A 22,335-nucleotide genomic window follows, 5' to 3' on the forward strand; every position below is an offset into this window, starting at 1 on the left:
ATTCAATCAATCGTTTATATTTTTCACATGGTACTCAGGGTCTTAACCAGATCTGCCCTCTTTTCTTTCCTCAAAAAATCTTTAAAAAATTGATTTGGGTTTATTTAGAACCTTTTTAGTTTCTACTCTGTGAAGTCTGGTGGGAACCCAGCCCTTCAGAAAATGGCCATTTGTTTTTAAGCACATTTCATTAAATCCAATGAGATGGAGCATTAAGAACAGGGTTTGGTCTTAGAATGCTTGTTTCTGGTATGCCTCAAATTTCCGAAAATCAATGATGACTAACACAGGCATTGGGATGATCAGGTGCCACAAATCCATTTTCATTCTGTGCAGGTAAAAGTGTTGATTCACTCATCCTCTACGCATGAATTTAACACCCTACTTTGTGTAAAAAATGTGGCTTTCTGTTAACCTTCTCCATACAGAGATGATGAAATCAACAGGCACAAAAACATTCTGGTTGATACCATTGTGTTAATCAGCTTTTCCATGGTTGATAGCAAGGCTTTCTCACTTTCCTAGGAATTGTAGGCTTGAATGTGAGAGCCAAAATGAGTTTTGCTAGGAGAATAGGGTGAGACAACCAGCCACTGGAATGAAGCTGTGTTTTGTGATAGAGATGAAATGAGATAGCCTGGAAGCCATTCCCCTTGATATCATCATGTCCTTTGATGCCTGCAACTATCATTTTAGTGTAAAACACGCTCTTACAACTAGACCCTGTCACAATGACATAATTTCACAAAATTAAAAAAGATACAAAAATTCAGAAATGGACAGCACAATACTACCTAACTGTAATATAATTATGTTAAAACACTGAATGAAGCTGCATGTGAGAACGATAGAGGGAGGAGGGCTGGGGACATAAATGAAATCAGAAAGAAAGATAGATGTTAAAGATTGAAATGGTATAATCTAGGAATGCCTACATTATATAATAATAGTGACTAAATGTACAAATTTTAAAAATGTTTTTGCATGAGGAAGAACAAAGGAATATCATTATTACAGGGTGCTGAAAATAGATGGTAATTAATATTTAAAAATGTCACCTTACGTATGAGACTAAAGCAAAAAATGTTTATTTGTTACAAAATTTATATTTTGACTAGTGCATTTCCTAATATAACTTATGTAGATAGTTTGATTGAATGCCATAAGTACTTGGAATCTCAGGTAGGACATGAGATTTTGTTGGTTTGTCCAGAGTGATGCCTCGATGAATCCCAGAGTGATTCGATCAGTGAGTGGAAAAGTATTTGCAAAGCCCCCTTCAGGGAATGGTGAGAATGGGGAGAAATTCAAATTCCCCAAGTTGAATTCTTGATATTCTCACAAGCAGTGTGGACACCGAAGCTATAGGCAGAGCCCCCAGTCTTGGGGTTTGTTCATATGAAACTTAACCCCACAAAGGACAGGTAAAGTCTACTTAAAATGTAGGCCTAAGAGTCACCCTCAAGAGAGCCTCTTTTGTTGCTCAGATGTGGCCTCTCTCTCCAGCCAACACAACAAGCAATCTCACCACCCTCCCCCTCTCTACGTGGGACATGACTCCCAGGGGTGTGGACCTTCCTGGCAATGTGGGACAGAAATCCTAGAATGAGCTGAGACTCAGCATCAAGGGATTGAGAAAACCTTCTCGACCAAAAGGGGGAAGAGTGAAATGAGACAAAGTGTCAATGGCTGAGATTCCAAACAGAGTTGAGAGGTTATCCTGGAGGTTATTCTTACGCATTAAGTAGATATCACCTTGTTATCCAAGATGTAATGGAGAGGCTGGAGGGAACTGCCTGAAAATGTAGAGCTGTGTTCCAGTAGCCATGTTTCTTGAGGATGATTGAATAATGATACAGCTTTCACAATGTGACTGTGTGATTGTGAAAACCTTGTGTCTGATGCTCCTTTTATCTACCTTGTCAACAAACGAGTAGAACATATGGAATAAAAAAAATAGGGGGAACAAATGCTAAAATAAATTTAGTTTGAAATGCTAGTGATCAATGAAAGCGAGGGGTAAGGGATATGTTAGGTATAATCTTTTTTTCTTTGCTGTTTTCATTTTATTTCTTTTTCTATTGTCTTTTTATTTCTTTTTCTGAATTAATGCAAATGTTCTAAGAAATGATGAATATGCAACTAAGTGATGATATTGTGAATTACTGATTATATATGTCAATGTTTTATTTGGTTAATTTTTTAAAATTAATAAAGAAATTTAAAAAAAATTAAAAAAGAATTCACGGTGGATGAAACCAATAGGAATGAGTAAAGTGGGGTCAGGAATGGGTCAAAATACTAATTTCAGCATCTCAGTGATTTTTCTCTTTAAGGGTAATATTCAGGTTCACATTATAACTAATGTCTGTAACTATAGGGAAAAGCTTCAAAGAAAATGGCTTTCATAGTTCTCACTGTGTACAGAGAGAGTCTTACTTGCCTTAAGGAAAGTACATCTCACTTATATTTGCTTCTTGCCTTAAGTTACTTTTTCCGGGTTCATCTACCTGTGTAACAGACTTAAAAACAACAGTCACCCAAACCGAAACAAAACAGAAACAACAATTCAATGTAGATCAGGTGCCTATATTCAAAATCACGTTGATAACATCATTATCAATCTGCCTTTAAGGAAACCAAGGTGGAAAATACTTTACTTTTATATTAGGCACTTGCTTTTATATCAAGGATTTTCTATGATGATCCTTAAAACAACCAAAAAAGAATTTCTGATATGAATAATTATAGGCAAGTGAAAAAAGATGACTGAATTAAAAAACAAAACAACCTTCTTTAAGTCCTCAATAGATTACAACACAGCCAAAAGATTGCTCAGAAAAAGAATCTCAATTTCACTGAATGAGTGGAAATATGCCAGTTTTGGTATTTTTAGACCTACTCCTTTTGTTAAGGAATTACTGTCCACTTCCCAAAGGGTGTACAGTAGCAAGAAGCCCACTGCTTACCTGGTAAATTTCAGATTAAGAAGTGTAGTAATTAAGAGCTGGCTTCTGGAGGGAGACCTGCGTGTAAAGCTCAATTTTACCATCTGCTAAGCCAGACAACCTTCTAAAAGTCACTTAACTTCTCTAAGCCTCAGTGTCACTGGTAAAAATGAGAAAAATAATAGCATCTATCTCCATCTTGCTTAGGGATAAAAGATAATTCATGCAAAGCTCTTAGAATAATGGTAACTACATAATATATGACAGCTGCTGTGACAGTCCTAAAAAAAAAAAATCACTCATTTTGAACAAACATGGCTATCTTAGTTTGTAGGGCCGCTATAACAAATGCCACAGATTGGTTTAAACAACAGGAGTTTATTGTCTCACAGTTTTGGAGGTCTAAGTACAAAGCCAAGGTCTGAGCAGGCTGCTCTCTTTGAAGTCTGTAGCATTCTGGTGGTGGCTTGCCAGCAATTCATGATACAATTTTGTCTCAGTCACGTGGTGATCTACTCTTTCCAATTTCTTCTGATTCTAAAATCTCCAATCACATTGGATTAAGGCACACCTTGATTCAGTTTGGCCTTACCTCAATTTATAACATCTTCAAAGATCCTTTTTTCAAATGGGTTTATATCCTCAGTACTGGGAGTTAGTACCCAGCCTTGTCTTTGTGAGGGACATGATTCAATCGCAAACAACAAAGGGCAGCTATATCACTGGTTTTAAGGGCCAAGAAAATAAAACAGATGAAAGAGACTTTAATAACTTTTTCTCTCTTGCAAAGCTGGAGATAAAATATTTAACAAGGTTACATTTCTTGCCACCTGCAAAGCTGGCCCTAGGCTTCTAATCATTATAAAGAGAACTAAACCATGAACATACTGATTTCATTTGGTCAACTGATTCATCTTTCCTGCTGTCTAGCAGAACTACTCATAAATGTCCCATAAAGTTTACAGATTACCTAATCTACCATTGCAGTAAAGACCGCTAGTGGTCTACTCTTATAACCAGTTTTTCCTTTCCTCTTTTCAGAGAATTCTTATTTTCTACCAGGCATATTGTTCTTCCTCCTCTAGCACCAATTGTTCATTAAAAAAATACATTTCTCAGTCTTCCTTACAATCAGCTATGGTCATGAAATCAACTCTGGCCAGTGAGAAGTATTATGCAGACATTCAAGAAAACTTCAAAGGGAGTTGATTCAACTGGGAAAGGCTATTCCTTCCACATTTTCTACTTCTGGCATGCTTCACAGACATGAGATGGTTAGAGCTCCTGCAGCCATGCTGTACCATGAGGTTCACCTGAGAAGGACACATATATATGTACAGCAAAAAAGAGGGGAGCCCGAATCCCTTCTGACACTCAATCTAGCACATAAGCACGTAATTCCCTACCTTTGATTTTATTTTACATGAGAGAAAAACAAGCTTCTTTCTTAGTTAAGCCACTGTTACTTTTAGGTCTGTTATATACATTCAAACACAATTTCTGATATATGAGTATTTTTTTCAAATGCTTAAACAATATTTTTGCCTGTTTCTAAATATGTTCTGAAATATCAGCATCTACACAAGTTCCAACATCTCTTTAAATATGTAAGACTTAAGAATGGATTCAAATGTTAGTAAAATAAGGGAAAATATATATTTTTTACAACGTCAATAAAAGTCTTTCCAATATATTGCCTATATTAGGCAGGGCTGTATCATGTGCACTGTTACCTTAACAGCAGACACAATACCTGCTGCATGGTTTGTATTTGGTAATGTGTGTACTTCAAAGAATGAAAAGTGGGAAAGAGTTCAGTTTAGCGGGGTGCACAAAGGAATGCAGTGACTCGGTCAGCGTCTGGGGGTGGATGGAGTTAGTAGGCATGCTGGCCCCTTCAGGTTACTTGGGGATCACTAAAGAGGAACTAACGTCTCAAAGAGTTAATACGTCACTCCTTTAATCTCACCCCCCAGGAATGGCTGAATCTCCATGGTTGGGCCGTTGGGTCTTATTAATGAGTCTCAAGCTCGGTAATGTGAGGATGATGAGTGTTCTAGCTTGTCAAGGTTATTTTGCTTTGCGATTCTGTACTCTGAGGTGCTCATGACTACATCTATATTACCTCGTATCTTTGATTCAAGTGGTAAATTGTTCTTTTGTGACTCTTCCTTATAGGGTAACTGAATAGGTAAACTTCTTTTTTTAGTGCCATAATTTCTGTTGCTCCAAATCTCTCTGACAGGATAATTACTCCTTGAGTCCTGTAAACTCTTGTTTAGTTGAGTTTCCTTTATGTATAAATGTCTTAGTTTTTTTCTGGTATTTAGTCAATATGGTGCTTTTGGCTTTTCATACCTCAAAAATCTTACAGTTACTTACAGTTACTACTATAGTAACAATATTTAGTATTCACAGTTCCAGTTATTTTCAGAATTATATGAACATTCCCTTCTTTTTTTTTTTTTTTTCCTGTTTAGGTTTCAGTGCTATCTGGATTTCTGTTAATCTTCTCTCAGACAATGCTTTTCTCCTATTTTTGCTATAGTGTGCATGCTATTTTACTTTAATTTTGCCATTATCTTTGGATCCTTGTTTATCTCCATATTTTACTTGCACTCCATTCAAACTGAGTTTCTTTTAGAACAAAAGGGACCAGTGCTGAGAGCCAAGTGAAAGAATCAAATCAAGCGGAAATAAAGAATTATCAGTGTATCCCCATTATATTTGGTGGTGCGAGGGACTGGTTTGAGAACCTGTTGGCAGAGGTAATTTATTAGCAGAAAAATTTCTTACTGAGTTGCCAAGTTATTTCATGTGATTATTACAATATCAACAAAGAAAAATATACAAGCCAACACCAGAGTTATGCACATACACCAACTACTAGGTCTTAGTATTTGGTTAAATCAGTAAAATTATACCTTACATAAACATGACATTAGTTGCTATTAAGATAAGAAAGCAGAACGGGAGTAAAAAAAAAAAAAAAAGAAAGAGAGGAGATATAATTCCTGCTTCTTTCAACTCACAAATGTCTACTTGGGAAGGCAGGCCAGAAACCAGGACAGTTAAATGAATCACCAACCACAAATAACACAAGTCATTCCAGTGCACTAAGACCTGACAAAATCCCATCCCTTCACTTTATGTCTTAATTTGGACACTTACAGGTTTACACTCCATCCATCTCTACTCCGCTGCCTGGATGTTCTTTGTAAAATACAAATCTATTCTTCCTAGCATGATTTTTCAGAAAAGAGTTTTTAGGATAAAGTTCAAACTCCTTATTCCTGGCACATAGGACTGTTCATTTAAATTCCCAACAGGCTCTTCAGGTTCGTTTCTGCCATTTCCTACCTCTGTTTAGAGCTCACTCCACATTTCCTGAATGGAATTATAAGACAGCTATTACATTCTGAAAATCTGTCTAAAATTCAGAAGTCTGAAATTGTGGGAGATAAATGTTGACAGACAAACAACCAGAGCTTCCCTCGGGAATGGGGGCGATGATCAGTTGTCTTCTCCCAGGTGTCCCTACCCTTGTCTCTTCTTACCCTGACACAGGGATGGGAGGATGGGGAGAAAGTCACTGCTCACGAAGTGTATGGAAGTGTCTGTGACAGTGACCTCGGGCAGGTTCAAGGAAAAGCTCAGGGTGGGGATGAGTTGGGAGAGACTCTCCCCTCCCCCAATTACCAGAGGAGAGACCACCGTCAGGGCCGAGGCTGGTTTCCCCACAAACCCAGGTGACCCCTGTGCCTTCTACTGGAGGGAGGGGGATCCACGTGGAGGGGATGAGCGGGCCATGGGGCCAGGGAAGGGGAATGAACTCTAACCAGTAATGCTGACCCTGGCTGGGCAAGTAACCCCCTTTTTCCTTGAGAGAGGGAGACAGAGGTGATAGGAAACTGAGACCCTCGGAGTTGGTGAAAGGATATAGTTCCAAGGTCAGAATAAGCACATTTATGGACGCTCAGGACCCCCTTCCATGGCCTGGCCCTTTTCTCTTACTGCCAGCTATGCTAGAGCTCAAAACTGCTGCTTTATAAAGACTTTAGTACAAAGATAAGGCACAGAGTTTAACAAAAGGAGAATATGTATTATGTGAAGTATCTGGAACTGAAGAAACTCCTGTACTTGCAGTTTCTAAAAATATTAAAACTCCCTCTCTTTTTTTTTCTGTAAGCAAGCTATTCCCTCTGTCTGGAATGTCATCTTCCAATACCCTGGCCTGGCTAACTCCAGTCAATTCCTCGCTGCTCAGCTTTAGAAACCTTCCATAATTCCTAGGCATTAACAGATTTGGCAATAGGTGCTCATTGCAACTTTTAGGAGTTATTACTTTACAAGAACATTAGAGGAATGTCTATTAAAAAATCCTGGACTCCTCTACTGCATTTATAGATTTTTCAATCATCTAGGTATTAGCTAAAGTAAGGACACCTATAGATATTAACAGAATAGAAGCTTAAAAATAAATAAAAGAACACTCTAAATCCTCTTGAAAATTTTCTGCAGTAGAAAGGGCCATGACACTGACATTCTGCATAAGAACAGAAAACCTCTTTGGTACATATTAGAAGTCCAAATATAAAAAAACAGTGAAGATTAATTTAGGATGTTTAGATTTTAAGCTTATTTTTATCATAGCATATATAGCAACCCAACATACACACGCACACATATATTTATATATCAAAAATGAATATGAAGTTAATGAATTATATCTAAGCAATTAGAACATAATAATAGTCAGAAATTTACACATTCATTTATTGGTTTATTTATAGTACAAAACATGATTATAGGGAGGGCAATGGTGGCACAGTGGCAGAGTTCTTGCCTGCCATACCGGAGACAGGGTTTGATTCCCGGTGTCTGCCCATGCAAAACAAAACAAAACAAAACAAAACAAAACAAAACAAAACCATGATTGTATAGCATAATGAATAAGGGCAATATATATTTCTGCCAAATCTGATTACAAAGGACAAAATCTGCTGATTTGGAGTGAATTACTACCTCCAATTTCAAATGTTTATTATATTTCACTAAATACTTGTGAAGATATCTATTGCCATTACATTTATGTATCAACCTTGTAATGATAAAATGAAAAATCAATAAGAGTTCAATATTCAGGCCCTATAAACTTGAACACTAATTAATTAAAATGAAATAAGGGCTCCATTTGTTTCTGAAATGGATAGGCTGGAAAATGCTGAGTTCTCTCTATGAAACAAATACTATTTTATTGATAACTTGACAAAACTAATCAGCACAGCCTTATGACATAAAAATCATATTAGACTTAAGGAAAGTAAAAAAATGGAAGAAGAATAAGAAATTTAAAAACAACTAAATTCTGACAATCAGGCTACTGGCAATGACTTTATTTATGACATTGATAATTATAAAAATGCATAGTGCTTTTTTGTTTTTGGAGTGTTGAGATTAGGGATTCTAATAACCTACCTGCCAGTTGGTCCTACTCAACAGTTCAAAAATAAAAATTGTTCTAGGATGGAAATTACCACAGGAGTGACATATCATCACTGTTATATGCCAAGGAAACACAGGCTTCCTCAAACGTTGGTAAGTATACAGTATAGAAGTATATGGAGAAAAATTCCTATTATGCTAAGATGTATTAAGTGAAAAGCAGTGGAATGAAGGATGAATTTGCAACATGGCCTACCTAATAATATGGAGTATTTAAGACATATAGCAATTTGAGCCATTGATCACTGCAAATTAAATAATTCCTGCACAGTTTAAAAATACATTTCAAAATGATAAAATCTATTAACCTAAGTCAAGAATGGTAATTTTTTTACCTTTATGCTAAAATATAGATTACAGGCCATTATGTACAAGCATCTTTCCCTTCCCCAAACTAAAACCTTCCTGAAGATGAGAACCATGTTTCATTTGTCTTTTCATCCTCTATGAGCACAGAACAATGCAATGTTAGTAAATGTTATAGATGGAAGCATGGTTTGCAAAGGAGTGCAGTAGAAGATTGTGGGAATTTGGATAAGCTAAGATGTTTAAGTTGTTACTAATTATTTAATAATGATTTGTTAAAAAGTTTGTATAAAATGATAAGCTTGGTAAATAACCTGTGTTTTGATCATTCAGTCACAAGGATTAATGTTTTCATGGGAAATTAATGAGTTAATGGAGGTGAAATAAAACTGAACCAGTATCTGGAATTGTTCAAAAGTCTTTGGTCAAAGTTCTTCTTAAGGAACTACAGCCCTCTGTGATGGCTAATTTTATGTGCCTTCTTGACTAGGCTACTGTGCCCTATTATATCATCAGACTTGTCCAGAGGTTGCTGTGAAACTATTTTGTAGATATGATTAACATCCATAATTAGCTTATTTTAAATAAAGGAGATTACCCTCCATCATGTGTAGGCCTCATCCAATCAGTTGAAAAACTTAAGAATAAAAAAATTGGTTTCTTGGAAAAGAAATTCTGCCTCAAGATTACATCATCAACTCCTACCTGAGTTTACATTCTGCCCTACAGATTCTGAATCGAAGACTAGAACATCAACTCTCTCTAGCTGTTGGCCAAACAACAAATTTCATACAAGCTAGCCCCCACAACTGTGTGAGCCAAATCCTGAAAATACATCTCTGAACACACACACAAACACTCTACTGGTTCTGGTAGTTTTTTTCCTGGAGAACCCTGACTGATACACTCTCCTAATATTACAATATAAAGATTGTAATCAATAATTCTGAAAAAAACAGACTAAAACCCACATGTACTTTCAACAGAACAAACAGAGCATAAAATGCTTAGAAAATTTCCGTGAATTTACTGTTGCTTTAGACAGCAAATGGGACTTATCCACTGAATGAGTCTCAAAGATAATGTACTGGTTATCTGGACCATTGATGCTGCCAATCAGTTTTTCTAAGGAAATAATAATAAGGGTCAGAATATCCTGCCCACTCTAAAGCAGTTGCCTAATTCTGAACAAAAAGATTTGCTTTGAGTTGTACGCAAATTCCTCTGTGTCAACTGTGCTTGGCATCTGGGGGGTCCAGAACTATTTACACTTTTTTTTGAAAAGTAAAAGGCAATCACCTTTCCCATCAGAAGGCTGAACCAATGTGAGTGACATCGAAGTGTTGTTTGGCATTATCTTACAAAGAGAACAATGGTTACAGCACTGTGATGGTTAGGTTCATATGTCAACTTGGCCAGGTGATGGTGCCTAGTTGTCTAGTCAAGCAAACACTGGCCCATCTGTTGCTGTGATGACATTTGGTGGACTTGAATCATCAGCACATTCACTGCATCTATGGCTGACTGCATCTGCAGTTGGCTAAGGGGAGTGTCTTCCACAACAAGAGACAGTTAAAACAATCAGTTGAAGGCTTTCAAGGAGAAATCAGAAAACAGAATCTCTCTCTCTCTACTTCAGCCAAGCAATCTCTCCTGGGGAATTCATTGAAGACCTACATCACAGCTGCCAGCTCATAGCCTGCCTTATGTAATTTGGACTCGCGTATCCTTCCAATTGCCTGAGACACTTCTATAAAATTTCATATTTACAGATATATCCTGCTGGTTCTGTTTTCCTAGAGAACTCTGAGAACTACAAGTACACTATCTCTGTGGCTGGTTTCTCTGTCAATGTCCCAAAACTTCTATTTATTTGTTTTGAAAAAGAATCAGAATTAGGCCTAGGAGAATGAAGGGGGTCATCTGTAATTTTTATAAGGTCCTATGCCACTGATTTATAAACCTAGTTGGACATCATTTTCTTTTCATAATGTTTCTCCTGGGAAGTCTGACAGAGTTTTATTCAGGCCACTACAGTCTGGTATTTACTCAAGATATCTCCCACTTTGCCAGTATCAGAATTGATGGAAAGGTAAAGTAATAGAAAAGGATATAAAAGGAAATAGTTTTGTAATGTATACCTGTTTAGGAATTTGTTCATGTACCCAGCATCTCATCTCTGTTACATAATGAATGCTGGCCACTAAACATACCTGAAAGGGTGCTATTGTTAGTTAAATTAAACAGCACATTTAGCAGGGTAGAGCTTCATAAAAGTGTCTCTAGACTTAACAACTTCATCATTTGGTTCTTGATTTCTAGGAGAATGTTTTGTTAAAATAAAAACATAGTATTTAAATATTTGGCATTTAATTATGTGAAACAAATCCTTTCCTTTGATTCATGGTTAAATAATATTTACAGTCTCTTTACAATACTCATAGACTCTCAATGATACTGAGACATATTCAAAGAAGAGCCATCTGTTGTTTGATTAAAGGGAGAAAAGGGTGGATAGATCAAAGTGGCTCGGCAACTTAATAATTACAGCACTCTAGGCAAACTCTCTGAACCATAGTTTTCTTATCCATAAATTGGATAATAAAAGTATCTCCCGCTTTGGGAGTTTAAGGGTAAAATAACATTAAACGAGAATGTGGGTCCAGGACGGGCCACGGTGGCTCAGTGACAGAGTCCTCGCCTGCCGTGCCAGAGGCCCGGGTTCAATTCCTGGCGCCTGCCCATGCAAAAACAAAACAAAACAAAACAATGTGGAGGGATTTCTGGGGAAGATGGTGGAGTGGGGAGTTCCAAGACTCACTCGTCCTCCAAAAACAGCTAGTGGAAAGGCAGGAATTGTCTGAAACAAGCATTCTGTGGCTCAGGAGGCCAAGGGAGCACTGTTGAGCATCTAGAGAAAAGCAAGATGAAGAGGCTGAGAAACTGCAGTACAGAACTGTGAATAACTCATTCCATAGCAGTTGCCAGCAGCCATCCCCCACTCTGAAGGCAAAGCTGGCTGCTGTGGTTGGAGGAGGTCATGGAAGCCCTCATCCCAAAGAACTGCAGGTAGGGACAAGGTGTGGGCATGGCCAAGCACTGATTACAGCTTTTGATCAGTGAATGTGGACTGCTGGGTCCCAGCTCTGAGTTGCTCCAGACATAGCCTATCCCAGACAGGGAATGCCACAGCCATTGTTTCAACTCTGCCCCTGACAATGCATCTGTAGGGCTATGGGGAACCGTTTGTTGAAGGGCACCATCTGTTGGGCACGTCAGGAAAATACACCTATGGGAAGCCATCAAAAAGGCTTTTTGAAGTCTTTCTTGACCCTCTCCCAAGGGCTCTCTGAAGCAGGTCTGCACCCCCTTTCTGAGCCCCTGCCCTGTTTTGCCTGGGAAACACTGACTTGGGAAAGTTCTTTCCAAGGTGACCCTCTGATCCTGGCAAAGTCGGAGGTACCTTAATTAAATACCAGACTGTATGTCCTTCAGGCAAAAGAAGCTAAAGGTGATGAAAGACGTGAGAAAAACACTATAGAGGCAAAAAAAAAAAACAAAAAACCAAATAAACAAACAAAAAAACAGAGCAGATCAAGATTCTGGGAAAGGGCACTTACTCCTAAAGCTCTAGAATCAGTTGAACTAAATGTCAAGGACAAGACTTAACAGAAAGCCAATCAGTAATAAAACCCTAGGCAAGAGAGAAACTGGCCTTCAGGGTTAACTCATCAAAGATAATTATATGGTTAGACATCACCAAAAATTACAAGTCATACTAAGAAACAAGGAGCTATGGCCCACTCAAACGAACAAATTAAATCTTCAGAGGAGATGTAAAATCTGGAACAACTAAATAAAGATGCTCAAACAAATCTCCTAAAACAATCCATGGAGATGAAAGAAAACGTGGCTAAAGAGAAAAAGCATATTAAGAAGACACTGGGCGAACATAAAGAAGAATTTGAGAGTATGAAAAGAAATATAATAGAATTACAGGAATGAAAAATACAATAAAAAAGATTTAAAATACTGTAGAGGGAGGTACAATGGTAGCTCAGTGGCAGAATTCTAACCTGCCATGCCGGAGACCCAGGTTTGATTCCCAGAGCCTGCCCATGCCAAAAAAAGAACAAAACAGTAGAGGCATACAAGAGCAGATTTGAAAAGACAGAAGAGTCAGGGACTTAGATGATAGGACAATTGAAATCTTACCGATAGAAGAACAGATAAAGGATGGAAAATTGAGCAGAGTCTAAGGGATTTGAATGACAGCACAAAGAGATGTGTCACGGAGTCCCAAAAGAGGAAGAGACGGGAAAAGGGTCAGTAAGAATATTTAAGGAAATAACATATTCAAATTTCCCAATGCTTAGGAAAGATGTAAATATACATACCCAAGAAGCAGTGGACTACAAAATCAACCTACAAAAATCAGTAGTGTTTCTATACACTGGTAATGAGCAATATGAGAAGGAAATCAAGAAAATAAATCCATTTACAATAGCAACTATAAGAACCATGTTTTTAGGAATAAATTTAACCAAGGATGTAAAAGGCTTGTACAGAGAAACGTACCAAACATTGCTAAAAGCAATCAAAGAAGAATGAAATAAATTGATGGACTGGAAGACTAAATATCATTAAGATGTCAATTTTATTCAAATGGCTTTACAGATTCAATGCAATTCCAACAGCCTAGTTTGTACAAATAGAAAAGTCAATTATAAAATTTACTTGGAAGGTAAGGGGCCCAAATAGCCAAAAATATCTTGAAAAAGAAGAATGAAGTCGGAGGACTCATTTTCTGGCTTTAAAGCATATTACAAAGCTACAGTGGTTAAAATTGCATGGTATTGACATAAAGATAGTCATATTGACCATATGGAATCTAACTGAGAGTTCAGAAATAAATCCTCATATCTATGGTCAATTGATACCTGACAAGGCTACCTAGTCCACTCAAGTAGGATAGAATGCTCTCTTCAACAAACGGTGCTGGGAAAACTGGATATCCATATCCAAACCAATGAAAGAGGACATCTATCTCACACCTTATAGACAAAAATTAACTCTAAATGGATCAAAGACGTAAATATAAGAGAAAGGACCATAAAACTTTTAGAAGAAAATGTAGGGAAACATCTTCAAGATCTTGTGGCAGGCAATGATATCTTAGATTTTTCACACAAAGCACAAGCAATGAACTGAAACATAGATAAATGAGACTTCCTCAGAATTAAATTTTTTTGAGCTTCAAAGGACTTTGTCAAGGAAGTAAAAAAGGCAGTCTACTCAATGAGAAGAAATATTTGGAAACCACATATCCAATAAGGGCTTAATATCTAGGATATTAAACTCAACAATACAAAGACAACCCAGTTTAAAAATGGGCAAAAAACTCTAATAGACAATTTTCCAAAGAGGAAATACAAACAGCTAAAAAGCAATTGAAAAGATCCTCAACGCCACTAGCTATTAGGAAAATGCAACTTGAAACCACGAGATATAATTTTATACCTACTAGAATGGCCGCTATTTAAAAAGCAGAAAACCAACAGTTAGAGAGGATGTGGAGAAACAGGAACACTCATTGATTGCTGGTGGGAATGTAAAATGCTGCAGCCACTGTGGAAGACAGTTTGTTCGTTCCTCAGGATGCTGAGTATAGAACTGCCATATGCACTGGAATTTCCTATTAGGTATGTTCCCAGAAGAACTGAAAAGAGGAACTTGAACAGACATTTGGCATACTGATATTCACAGCAGCATTGTTCACAGTTGTCAAAAGATGGAAGCAACCCTAATGTTTATCAATGGATGAATGGACATACAATGGAATATTATTCAGCTGTAAGAACGAATGAAGTCCTGCTACATGCGACAACGTGGATGCAGCCTGAGGATATTATGTTGAGTTAAACAAGTCAGACACAAAGGACAAATATTGCAGGATCCCACTCATGTGAACAATTACAATAACAAACTCAGAGTTAAATCTAGAATATAGGTTACCAGGAGATAGAACAGGGGTAGAGAATGGGGAGCTGGTGTTCAATTTATGCAGAATTTTTATTTGGGTTGATTGTAAATGTTTGGAAAGGAATGGTGGTGATGACAGAACATTACTGTGAGTGTAACGAACAGTGCTAAATTACGTTTGTAAATGTAGCCTAAAGGGGAAGTTTTGGTTGTGTATATTACTAGAAGTAAAGTTGGAAGGTAAAACTTGGGACTTTATAACATTGCAAACCCTGTTATAGACAATGACTGTGATGAATTATATAAATATAAGAATGCTTTTTCATGAATTATAACAAATGTGTGTCACCGCTACAAAGTGTTAATAATAGGGTGGTAAATGAGAAAAAATGCACCTAATGTTAACTTGGACTATAGTAAACAGCAATATTTTAATATTCTTTCATCAATTGTAGCAAAGGTACCACACCAATCTAAGTATCAATAACAGGGATATATGGGAAGGTTGCACTTTTTACATGACTCTTTTGTAAACCTACAACTTCTCTAATAAAACAAACAAACAAACAAAAAAACATTATGCTAAGTGAAAGAAACCAGACACAAAGCACTATATATTGCATGATTTCACAAGTTATATAACTTGTAAATATAAATAAGCCTATAGAAACAGAATCAGAGTGGTGTTTATGTAGGGCTTGGGAAGGATAGAGGAATTGAGAGGTAACACTAAGAAGTAAAGAGTGTTTCTTTTTGGAGTAACGAAAACGTTTTAAAATTGAATGTGGTGAAGGTGGTGCAATGGTGGCTCAGTGGCAGAATTCTTGCCTGCTGTGCCGGAGACCTGAGTTTGATTCCTGGATCCTGCCCATGCCAAAAGGGAAAAAAAAAAAAGTAAAATTGAATGTGGTGATGAATGCACAACTCTGTGATTATAGTAAAAGCCTACACTTTGGATAGATTGTATGATATGTGAATATAAAACTGTTTTACAAAAAAAAGGTGGACTGATTGTTGACATATAATAAGGGCTTAATAAATAGAAATAATTATTTTAAAACACAAAACATGCTTGGAATCATGCCCCATCCATCCTCCTACATATCTGGGGTCACTAGACTCCCACTGAATTCCATAAAGTTGATCTGTCCAAATACATTTATCCTAATCCATTCTCATTTGCATTTAACTAATCTACTCCCAGTCATATCTTCTAAGATACCTTTGTCCTCAAACTCACCATCGTGGTATTACTTTAGGTTCTTGTTACCTCTCTACAGGGCTATTAGACTTCCCCCTCCAATTCATATCCCCAAATTCATGCAGAAGTCTTTATAAACTCAAATTTGATCATGTTACCCCCTGCCTAATGCTGCTGAATAGTTTCCCTTTGACTCCCAAAGTCCTGACTTAGCATACACGGCCCTGCCTTTGCTTTCACCCCCATTCTCTAGCAGGATCAAACTTAATAATTCTCTGGATAGCAAATCTGTTCCCCACTTCTGTGCCTTTGCACAAGTTCCTCTCATGCCCAGGGAAACTTCTCCACTTTCGTCTGTCTAGAAAATTCTATTTCACCCTCGGAGAATCACATTAAGCTCACTCTTGTAGTAGGGGTTCCTTTATTTTTTATTTTTTCTTGACCAAAAGGGGGAAAAGAAATGAAACAAAGTTTCAGCGATGAAGAGATTTCAATAGAGTCGAGAGGTCATTCTGGAGGTTACTCTTATGCAAGCTTCAGCCAGATATTGCAAATTGCCACATTATACCAAGCCCCTACCAACAGTATCTCTAAAAACCCTAAAGAATACCCTGAGCTCTATCTAAAACTCTATAATGTTCTACTTAGTAAGCTATTTCTTCAGAAGCTTAATTCCTCCAGAGTTTTCCTATGCCAGATAAGCCCTGAAACTCAGAGGCACCAGTTTCTCCAAGAATATCAACCAAGGTCATTCCTCTACCCCATAAGGCCGACACCCCTTTTCAGCACAAAGAAGCTAAAAAGGTCATTACCCAGATATTCCTGAAGATTGAGAGAATGATCAAATGAGAGGGGGGAGGTATAGCTAAGAAATTTGGATTTAACAAACTGGTTATGACTACTGACTCATTATTATATTTCTTTTTAGTTTCTAGTGTATTTAAACAGCTAGAAGGAAATATCTGAAATTGTTGAATTGTAATCCCGTAGCCTTGATCTTTGGAAACGACTGTATAACTATATGGCTTTTATCAGGTGATTGTCTAAACCATGTGACTGACACTCCCTTTATCCAGCGTATGAGTAGATGAGTAATAAAATGAAGACATGCATGAAAAAACACATCTAACAGTCTAACAATGCCCATGTCATTCATGTATGTAAATCATACAAGATTGGCAAAAGGAGAAGAAAAGACAGTGTGGTGAATACAAAATTGTTTTTTATTGTAAATGAACTTTGAAGGGATTAAGTAATTGGGAACATATTTTTTTCTTAAAACTTGTGTCACTATTTAGGAAGGTCTGCAGATGAAGTAACAGTCTGTCAATCTGAATGGTTTGGAATTTATCAGGAAAGGAAACCATGAAGCACCACTACATAGAAAAGAACTACATCTATTTTGGTTCTTGGAAAAAGAGGAAAGGAAGTTGGTGGTTTAAAAAAAAATAGAAGAGTTATGGCAGTGGCTCTTAATGGACGGTGTACCAGAATCATCTGGAGAGTGTCTCTAAATTATATTCCACTGCCCTGGTGAGGCAGGTATGTGGGGGGAGGCATAGGTGGCTCAAAGACCTCCTCTGAGGATTCTAGAAAGACTCTCATGGATTAGAGGTACGGTCCTTTCTGTCGATTCCTACCCTAAGAGGGCTTAAAATATAGTTAAAAACTGTATTTAGGATATAACCAGTAAGCCTAATTAAATCAATAAAATTCTCTAACTGTGCAAGTCACCTTGCCTAACCATACAAACAGTGTTTAAAAGGAAGAAAAAGAGAAGCTGCTATATCATTGGTTTTAAATTAACTGAAAGTCCTGGAGAAGAACTGTGTGGAGATTAGAAAAGAGAAGTCTAAAGAACAACTGTTAGTGTGGGGATTGAGTTATGCCCCCACAAGAGACATATTCAAATCTTAACCCTCAGTTCTATGTGTATGAACATATTTGAAAATAGGATCTTTGAAGATATTCTTAGTTAAGTCGTGGCCAAAATGAATAAGGGTGGGCCTTAATCCGTTATGGCTAAAATCCTCATCAACAAAGGAAATTGGACATGGAAAAAGTAACCAGAGGAGGAGAAAGGAAAAGACAGATAACAGCGCGATGGAGGACTGCCAAAAAGCCATCACCAGGATGCCACACCCCCAGAAGAAAGCGTGGCCTTGCTAACACCTTGACTTAGGACTTTTATCCTTCAATACTGTGAGCCAATAAAGTCCTATTGGTTTAGCCAACCAATTGTATGATGCACATAGCAACTCCTGCCTGACTGAGGACTGGCCTTGCCCCTGCCTCCTCCTCCTCAGATAGCCTTTCCCGTAACATCCTGGAAGCACACCAAGCCTTAGTTGCTATCACCTTGAGCACAGCCCACCCCAAGCACAGGTTGTTTTGAGAGAAGGGCACGTATCCTGGTGTCTTCCTAATACTTGCACACAAACCACAAGCTTTTAGCCACTAACTACATACAATCTGTAGAGCAGTTGCCATAGGCACAAACATCCTCTAGCAAACTTCTTGCTGTCTTGTCTGTTGCAGCTCTTTACATATATAAAATTTTAAAGTCTTCCTAATAAATGATTTTGGACTGATCGCCTTGGCATTTAGTGCCTCTTGGGAATCTCAAACAGCCCTATTGTAGCATGGTTTGAGGTAGTTCTGGCTGGGTCTTTCCCTATTTCTTCTTTTGGGGTGAGGCATGCTGCTGATTCAACAAAAACCTCACCAGATAAATAAAAAAATAAAGACTAAAAAATCGGTAAGCTAATAAATAGATGAATTTATAGCAAGAGGAAAGAGGAGCTATAATTTTTAGTTTTCCCAAAGCAAGTAAACACCATAATTTGGAACTGGAAAGATATAATAATATTTATCCTATTCACTATTATAATGAGAAATCAGCATAAACTCACGCACAATAAGACATTCCAAGCTGAATTTAGAGTACCGATTTAGTGTTTTAATTTCACGTAGGACTATCTAAATAATGTTTTGAGAGTTATACCAGTCTAATTGAGGCCGAAGGAATATCTTTTATTCTTTTTAAAGCAAGGCCTCATTCTAGGCATGTTTTGGTAGGGTTGCTGGCCCTTCCAACCACTAAATCATGTCAAAAACATTGAATCTTTGTGGTCACATACATTAATTGATCTGTTAGTACATATAATCTTTCATTAATTTGTTTCTGCATTTTTCAGTTCGTCCGTCCATCCATCCATTCCTCTATCACATAGAGTGTATACCATTAAGCTTAATATACTCTTAAGCTTGCAGCTGGCCATTAGACCACTTTCCACTCTCCTAATTTTTCTTTCAACCTTTTAATCCTTTGGAAGTGCCCTAGTAGTAGGGGAAAACTTTCTTTCTCTACTTACTTAAATAAATGAAAGGACACCTGTGGAACTCAGTGAAGATTAACTGTAAGATCAACCTGATCACAATCAACTGTATTGGAAATACACTTCTTGGAAATTACTGATTAAAGGTATTTATTTCACCAGGAATATAAATGTCACTGAATCATGTATGACTTAATGGTTTTATAGTATTTCTGATTAGATATTTTTTAAACTATCTTTTTTCTTTTCACATGGGCAGGCACTGGGAATCGAACTCAGGTCTCCCACATGGCAGGCAAGAACCCTACCACTGAGCCATCATGGCCCACCCCTCTGCTTAGATTTTGTATCAGTCCTTAATTTTAATTTCCAGAGAAACATTATCAAAATTGTGCCTAAGAACTGCATTTGCTTAAGTACTTTCACTGTCATGTCTTCGCACCTACTGCTCCTCTTCAGGCTGCCCCCTTCCCACCACCTTAATTAACCATTTTCTTTTCTTCCCCAATAAGCTGCATACCTAGCAAGCTCTTACTTATCTCCCAAATTTTAGAAAAGTTACAAGTAAACAGAAAAAGCTAGCAGAGCTAGGTTAAAAAAAGGGGGACAGAATGAAATCTCACCTGTATCTTATGCAAGTAGCATTCTGATTGGAAGGAGGTACCGGCTTAAAAGTGACACGAGGGGACACCTGGGCCGAGAGCAGAAATCCCAAAGCAAGAACAATGAGCGCTACTGTGGTACCTTAAAAAAAAGAGAGAGTTTTACATCAGAGAATAGCTGATTCTTCAAAGGCAAATTGGGTTTGGGAAGACAAACCTCTGAGAAAATACCTTGATCTACTACCCCTGGATTTTTTTCTTAAAAAGGTTCTAATACATAAACAAATTATTAGAAAAACCTATAAGCACATTCATCGTGAGACAAGATGAGAGTGAACATCAAAGCAAATACATTTGCTGGGTAGCAGCAGATTGGGATTGATTTTCCAAAGAAACACTATGGATTGCTGACAATCTCAAATCAATTAATGTAACTGAAATTACTTAGGGCCTAACATGCCAGGAAGTATGAAAAGCAACAGGTGTACACCAAGTATTCCTATCAGTGCCCAGAAATTTTATACTATGTTCTAATAATTATGCTCTAATGGCATTTGATCATGTAAAAACCAAATCAGAAAACTAAAAAGGAACAAACGGAATTTTTTTACAGCAGGTTTTTACTTTGTAGCCGCATTTTTTTTGAAGATTTTAAGGTGGCAGGCATGAGAAAACACATATATTCATTTGTCCTTCTGGGTGGTACTTGGAAGCGGGGATTTTAAGGCACAGAAACGGTGATTATTCATATTACTTAAAGGACCCCTTTTTTGAGTCCTTGATAGAAATCCTGAAAATAAATAAGAAAACTTGCAAATATCTGACTATTGTTCTGGCAAAAGACATGAGGATAAACAACAATGGCCAGGGGAACAAAGCAAATATTACTGTATTATTTGAATGTGGCAACACATTTAAAATATGGAATTAGCAGAAGGCATTTATGTAGTAGTAAAGTTCTTATTAAACAGGAAGATAATTAAGATATGACAAAAATATCATTAAGGGGACAGATAAAGTAAGACTTTTGGAAAGCACTGGGAATGCAATGGAAAGATGCAACAGTTGATGTGTCTGTGTTTAAGAAGAATATGTGAAGTCCAGCACTCTCGGCTGTGCATCAGAAGGCTGTGCTGAGTTCCAGCTCTGCTGTTTCTTGACTCTCATCTCGCATAGGACACGTGACAGTTCCCAAATTAAACGTTCTCTTCTGCAAAATGGGCCTTAGAGAAAATGGTCACCTTAAGGAACTGCAATGAATTTTAAGTGTCATAATGTATTTGAAAGTATTTTGTAATGCAATAAAACACTATAAAATGCTATGGGCATCAGCAGCAGTAGCAACAGCAGCAGTATGCCTTCAAAACAGTATTAAGAGGAGGCTTGAAGTGAGAATCTGAAGTCTATTTTTGCCACAATAGGCTAACAGAGCCAAAAACTTAAAATTAGAGTTTGCTTTCCCATCGTTGGCTTAAAATTCAAACAAGAGCTAGGAACAGTATGAGGCATTACTTTTCTCAAAAGACAATCAAGCCCTGAACTGGGAAACAGAAAGAGAACTCTCTCAGAAAGGGAGGGGTTATATTACATATATTATGAAAATCATCTCTCTCTCTCTCTCCTCAAAATGAAACAAAACAAACCATGCGTTTTACTGCTTGTTTATAAAAGAACTTGGATTCCCAAATATTTGCCCATAATACTTCCATAGTGTTTTGACTTGGAACAGGAATGAATATATCTGAAATATTTTTCAACCAAGAAATTCTGATACCTTAAAATGTAGAGAAAAATGATACTCCTGTTTCATAATACTTACTAAATAACCTGTCTTCCATGATGAATTGTAAATTCTAAGATGATATGTTTGGCACATCCTTATATATGCCAAATTCTACTGACTGGCCTATAGCAGCTCTTAATAAGTATTTGTGGAAAAGATGGGCTGTAATACCACAGATTTTTTGGGGAAAAAAAAGCCTATTTTTGAAGAAAACATACAACTGAGATCTCGGGACGGGTAAAAATATCCTAGATGAGAGTTCTGTAATATGGACAATTTACTACCTTTATCTACCTCTAAAAAAAGTCCAAGGAACCTGCAAAATATGGTGAATGGACTACTCTGGATATATAAGATTCATAAACAGCTGAAGGTTTACACTTCTCAAACACAACATTTATTTTTCTTTCAACCCATTTTGGATGGAAATCTTTTAAAAGGGGGTATTATACCTTGACCTTCTTTACTGCATAGAACATTGCTTCTCAACCCTGGTTTCCTGCTAGGGGCAAATGCCTGAGATGGACCCCAACCCATGAATCAGAATTCCTAGAAGATCAGTATGAGATATCTGAGCTTTAAACAGCTCCACAGCAACCATGTTGCTAAGCCAGGGTTAAAAACCCTTATGGGATTAATTCTTGGAGGAGAGTGATGATGTCTTTAACAA

General features: G+C 37.3%; 1 protein-coding gene across 1 annotated transcript in view; it reads right to left on the reverse strand.

The window, feature by feature from the left end:
- Window positions 1-22,335, reverse strand: part of SLC2A13 (solute carrier family 2 member 13) — a 359,669-nt gene that overhangs the window by 72,666 nt on the left and 264,668 nt on the right. The window contains exon 6 of the mRNA XM_077170529.1: window positions 19,904-20,024. Coding sequence (XP_077026644.1) covers window positions 19,904-20,024 — 121 coding nt within the window. The remainder of the gene's footprint in view (window positions 1-19,903; window positions 20,025-22,335) is intronic.

The sequence above is a fragment of the Tamandua tetradactyla genome, chromosome 7, assembly GCF_023851605.1.
Source record: "Tamandua tetradactyla isolate mTamTet1 chromosome 7, mTamTet1.pri, whole genome shotgun sequence".
NCBI lineage: Eukaryota > Metazoa > Chordata > Mammalia > Pilosa > Myrmecophagidae > Tamandua > Tamandua tetradactyla.